The sequence below is a fragment of the Lathyrus oleraceus genome, chromosome 4 (genome assembly GCF_024323335.1).
Source record: "Lathyrus oleraceus cultivar Zhongwan6 chromosome 4, CAAS_Psat_ZW6_1.0, whole genome shotgun sequence".
Lineage (NCBI taxonomy): Eukaryota > Viridiplantae > Streptophyta > Magnoliopsida > Fabales > Fabaceae > Lathyrus > Lathyrus oleraceus.
This window is the reverse complement of record NC_066582.1, coordinates 493,525,294-493,531,592: the sequence shown is the minus strand read 5'-3', so window position 1 is coordinate 493,531,592 and position 6,299 is coordinate 493,525,294. Positions and strand designations below refer to the sequence as shown.

General features: G+C 33.6%; 1 protein-coding gene across 1 annotated transcript; it reads right to left on the bottom strand.

Annotated features, from left to right (window-relative positions):
* Window positions 1-1,522: 1,522 nt before the first annotated feature.
* On the bottom strand, window positions 1,523-2,796 carry LOC127076656 (uncharacterized). Its single transcript, XM_051018362.1, has one exon. It carries the CDS (start codon window positions 2,500-2,502, stop codon window positions 1,663-1,665), a length of 840 nt encoding a protein of 279 aa, XP_050874319.1. The 5' UTR covers window positions 2,503-2,796; the 3' UTR covers window positions 1,523-1,662.
* Between the last annotated feature and the right edge of the window lie 3,503 nt (window positions 2,797-6,299).

Sequence of the window (6,299 nt, the reverse complement as noted above, 5' to 3'; positions counted from 1 at the left end):
TTTCTTTTCTTCTTCGTTTGAGGCTAAAGCAGTGGCCTGATTGTATGCTTCCAAATAACTGTCATTTAAAAACCATTTATTTCCATAAAGTTGTTGAAATTATGGGGTGGTATAAACAGGTTGAAGGGAAGGAAAAATCGCCAAGCAAATCATTCTAGATAAAAGAAGATACATACTTCATCTTTGCTTTCTGAGCTCTATCATTAGGGGTGTCTGTCTAAATACTAGTGTCTCCTCTACCTTCCTTTGTTTCTCGGCTGAATTGGGTTGATTGCATAGTCATACCACTAGGCTGAAATACATAAATACACAAAATGATGAAATAAATGCCCTTTGTTTACCAAAATACCTTCCTTTGATGGCTCAAGAATGATCACTTGTCGAAGATGGTTATACAGATTTTAAATCACCTAATAGGTTGTCAGTTCTGCCCAGGGATCGTAAGCGACACAAATTACAAAACAAGACGCGGGGTGCTCTGTTGGTTCGTGATGCTATGGAAGAGGTAAATTCAAAAATTAACGGATATGTGTCATACTATATTTACCTGGATGATTGATTTGGGCCCAATCCCTCAAAATGGGAAGGTCTATTATATGCATGACAAGTTAGAGATTGCTCCACTGGAAGATAAGATCACATGAGATGATATTGACTGTGGTTGTTGTAATTTAATCATAATAGTTTCAGAGTTTGGAGTTCATGCAAAAAGCAAACAATCTGGTCCCACATCGTTTTTTCTTAAAATTATATAAGAGTTTATGAAGCTTTAACAATTAAAAGGTATTAGTAAGTGAGTTGGGATTAAATTGGACCTTTCAAAACTAAATATATTTGCAATGAAATGGGTTTTAGACCTTGAAAGCTTTTCCAAAATTTTGATTAATTAAATAATAATTTAAATTATTAATTTTTTAAAAAGTATTAAAAATATTAAATTAATTAAAACAATATTAAATATTAAAATAATTTAATCATAAATAATAAATAATTAAAAATAATATTTTTATCCTAATCATCAAAATCATGTATGTAATGGGTCAATTCTTTGAAAGATATAAATTAAAAGTGCATTTAAATCAAAATAAAATAAAATAAAAGTGCAAAATCATAATAGTGATATCAAGCTTTCAATGACATTCCGAATTGTTGATTCTCTTTTTCAAAAATGAAGAAAATTGATGACAAACTTAAAGACATTATCAAACACATTTTTGCAAGTTTGCAACAAACCATAACAACCAAGCACTCACCAGTAAAAGAACTCTGCATTTTCTTGAAGTTTGGATTCCTTGGTGTAAATGCGACACAATGTTATTGCTATCACCGAATGAAATCAATAACCGAGATCATTTAACTACGAAAATTGAATGTCTAATCTAAATTGTCTGATCTCAATTCAATAACTGAGATTAATTTTCTTATCTAGATTTTTTCATCTTTGAGTCTAGTCAATTAGCCAAGTTAATTTGTAACAATAACACTTTTTTATATTATAATCCATTAATTATAATAAAATGAATTTGTACCTCAAAGTCAATGATATCTTTATACAAATTCAATTTCTTTGAGTTTAGAATGTACAATACAATACATTGAAAAACTCATACAAACAAATAAAAAAATAATTACCACGGTAAAATGACATCAATGTAAGTAAAATCAACGTTTGTGATTTTGAGCGACTCTTCCCAAATCAACAAGCTTCTTTGATCGATTGGTGCAGAATGAGGCTGCAGTGGAAATATGCTGCACCCCACCCACACCCAATTCATGCGAAAATCCCTTATGGTTATGGTTACTCCAGTTCCGGTTCGGACTCGCCCGAACCAACGGACTCAAACATAACGCCATGCTCGCTAAGCTTTTTCCGGCGTGACATAGCCGTGAACGACGCGCAGTAACCGCCGCCGTCGTCTTATTTCCATAAGGCGAAGATTCCAGCGAAGTTCCTGATTCCGATTGATCTCGTCCTTCGAAATTATCCACAGGTGTTGCTCCGCGGTCCAATTCACGGCACCTCCGTTGATCGCTAACACGGTTGTTTTGCCGTCGAACAGGGAGGATCACCGATAGCCACGTCAACGAACGAGGAGAAACCGAAGACGACGACGGTTCACACGATTTGCCAGACGAATTATCAGTCTTACTAGATCTCGGACGGGGACGGTATAAATCTGACAGAATCCAGAATTTTCTTATCCTCCTCTTCGAAGATTGCGTTGCTGCTCCGTCACACGCGGCGGATAATCCACGATCACCAGGCGGTGTGCTCTGAAACAAAACCTCCTGCCGGCAGTCATCTGATTTCCGGTGCGTAACGAACGGAGAAGCCGACCGTGGGAAAATCGGCTGCAACGACGGAGGTTTTGTTTCGGAGACAGATAAATGTGACGGTTGTGCCTGACTCTCGACGACGATTTTTAGGAGGCGCTCACGGAGGCAAGAGGCGCAAACGCCGACGGTGCTGGAAATATCCGGTAAGTGTTTCTTACATCTCATTTCTCTTCTATGTTCCTCTATACGACACCGTTTTCGCGTTATAAGCTTTCTTTCCTTCTATACGACACCGTTTTTCGCTTTATAAGTATTTTTTTCTTCTTCTTTGATTGTGTTGTGTTAACAACTAGAGGATCTGAAAATGATGGAGAATTCAAAGAGAAGATTTTGTCGTTTTGTTGAATGAGTGTTAATTTCAATTTGGGAATTGATTAAATGATAAGGAAGGTTTATAAAGAAAGGGTCAATGTTAGTTAATTGGGTTTAGGGATAAAGATGGACAACCAGCATTGTTAACAAGTTGTACAATGAAAATGATTTGCTGGATTATAACTTACCTTGAGGTGTATTTTATTGTGGTCCACTAATTTTTAATAATCAGTTCATTACTATACCTTTTTTAATTAACTAAATGTTTATTAATAAACTCTAAAAACAATAATTAGTTAATTAATGAATACTGGAAGAAAAAGACTGAGTGTTAAGCTTATAAATACTTATTTATATACTAAAAAATAATTTTTTCTTCTAAATGTAGTTTTCTTTTTTAAATTATTATAAATAAAAATGTAATGGTAATTATACTCTGTACTCTTGGATAATAGGTTAAGAATTCATAAATAAAAAATTTATATTAAAAAAATTAATAAAATTATTATAAGATTTTTTTATATTCATCTTTTAATTTATTTATTGCGGTACAAATTATGATTACTCTAAATAAAATTGATTTTTTTAAAATTCATGATGTATCTAATCTATATTAATTATTGAATAGAATTAATAGGTCAAATTTTTATTTATAATAGTGATAAAAATGTATATGTATTATATTATAAATTAATTAAAAAGGAAAAGTATATTCATTGAATACAAGTTAAAACTAAATAAATAGTAAAATAACCACTATTTAAAAATTAAAAAAACTCCAAAATAATTCATATTTCAATTTTTTCTCCAAAATAACCACCTTTCAAAATAGATGCTCAGATGAACTGACGCATCCATTTTGAAATTAGAGGATGCGCCAACATCACTGACGCATGCTTTTGAAGCATTGCATGGTGGCGCCCAAGGTATTGGTGTCTATGCTTGGCCTTTGGTGTATGCGCCAATTCATCTGGTGCATACACCTTTGTATTATTTTTTTTAAATTTTTTTTTAAAATTTTATAAATAATAAAATATAATATTAAAAGAAAGTTTTATTCATGATATAATAAAAGTTACATGGGATTGACAAAAATTTAATGACTGATCCGATCGAAACGTTCTCCTGTTCCACATCCAAGTGCGTTAGTTTGTCTTCGAGGTCTCCCACGATTTTCCTGAGGTGTTTTGAGTATTTGCGTGCTGACCTGATCCAACGATGACTAGTGTAAAGGTCCGGCGAAAGTCCCAGCGGTATTTGATAGATGTGTCATCATTTGTTCCCAATACTTGGGGGCTCTGGTCAACGACGCTTCCGTAATGGAGTTCGGTGCCCATGTTATCGTAGTTAGTTCGATGTGATTGGGTGGATTGTGGACGGTGTAGTTGCCCGAATTGGAAAATGAATCGTTTTGGAAACGAAGCAATGGTTCATAGGGTCTACTATAGTTAAACAATGGTTGGGTATTTTGGTGATGAGATATTTGGGTGGTCATTGGTGGGGGTCTACGATGAAGTGACTCATATGAATCATCTAGGCTATAGACAGTTGTGGTTGATGTGTATGGTTGTTGGTGGATAGGGTTTGATTCTTGGTTTTGTGGTTGGGTGGCTGGCATAAATGGATTGCGAGGTTGGGTGTTTAATTGTTGGGTGGGTGGCATGAATGAGTTGCGAAGTTGGGTGTTTGATTGTTGAGTGTATGTGGTAGGTTGATGGTGTAAGGTTGATTGTTGGGTTTGGGTGGTTTAACATTGGTGTTGGACAGGGACTTGTTGTTCGGCGTATGACGACGAAGCTAGTTGGCGTGGATCAATCAAATATCGTGGCTCAGACACAAATTATTGCATCGTTACCGACCTAAACCATCCCATATATTGTTGAGTTGGTCAAGCACTATGGATGACTGATTCATTTAAGATGTTTTGTCGTCGACTCCTCCGATGACGACACATCTCTTTTGCGAAGTCTCTCCAGTCGGAATAATTTCATTGGGCATCAACTCTTTTTTGATGTCAATCTCCCAAACAAGTCAGAGGTTCTGGAATTTGTTGATGCATGCCGAACTGCAGTTTTACCTGATCACTATGGTGTATCTCCACAGTAGTGAACCAGATAATTGATGTTTTTGCTGTCCAAACTGCAACATCATCATCGTTAACCTGATGATCAAGACCCAGATATGGCCTCCAGATAAACTATACAACAATACGACACAATTAGATGATAAATAATTTGATAAGTATGTTTAAATTAAAATAGAGTTGTGTAGGAGTATTACATCGTTGGATCCAATGTGGTCTAAAAGATTGCGATAGACTACTATAGCGTATTTCAGACACCTATTATAGTTCATCCCTCTAATTGACCACCTAGATCATCCCTCTAAATGATTGTGATAAACTACTAAGCGTGTCAGTCTTAATATTCACTCATTCACACACTTCTCCATTTTGGTTGAACGTGAACTCGAGCCATTGAATCCTTCTAATCCATTCACCATAAGCAATTTCCTCTTCTAACCAACGGTCAAATGTCCGATTAAGACTTTCGAATGTATCTATATTCCAAAGTCGAATCTTTATCGGAGACGCGGCGACGGAAAAGATTAAATCGACATTTCTCTTGTGAATGTGAAAATACATTGTTAGAACTTAAAAACTTGAAGGAAGTTGAAGTTGAATGAAATAAAATATGGTTGTATGGTAAAAATTGTGTAAAAAATATGACTGGCAATGTATTTATAGAAGAAGAATGAAAATGCATGTGCCAAAGGGCTAGGCGTCACACATATCAACACATGTAAGCGTCAGAAGTATGGACATAAGCACATGCATGCGTCTGTACCCTGGGCGCCACCATGCAATGCTTCAAAAGCATGCGCCAATAGTGCTAGCGCCTCCTCTTGTTTCAAAATGGATGCGCCAGTTCATTTGACGCATCTGTTTTGAAAGATGGGTTATTTTAGAAAAGAAAAAAAATATTATTTATTTTGAATTTTTTTTAAAATAATGATTATTTTAAAAAAAAATTCAAATAAATACATGAATATTTTGTAATGGAAGTATATTATTTAAAAGAAGAAATATATTATTATGTCGGTAATTATATTCACATGTTAAGGTTCTTTTGCGCTTTTTTATTTTTTTTGTTAAGATCAGTTTTAGAGTCAGTTTGGTAAAATTTAGAAAAGAGTTTCCATCAACTTTAATATCTGACTTTTAGGTTTTAAATTATAGTTTTTAACTAACTTTTAGCTTTTTCTTTCAAAAGCTATTTGAAATAGTGATTGAGATTGTAGCTTTTAATTTATGATATTTTCTCTTATTTATATCTTTATTATCCTATATATATATATATATATATATATATATATATATATATATATATATATATATATATATATATATATATATATATATATATTTATATTTTATTAAAATATTAAAAAATCGAGGAAGAACTTCAAATAATTGATTAAATATTTATAGATATTTTTCTCAAATAGTTATTGTCTGTCCACTTTTTCATTGAGAAAGTCTCTTTTTCCTTAAAAGAGTGTTTTTTCATATTTCTCACTAAAACTAAAACGACTCGGAATAACATTCGCAGTCTCCCATAATCATCATATAATATTTCTTTCCGCCGCTT

Coding starts and splice junctions, on each gene's coding strand:
- LOC127076656 (XM_051018362.1), bottom strand. CDS start 2,502: ATGAGATGTAAGAAACACTTACCGGATATTTCCAGCACCGTCGGCGTT.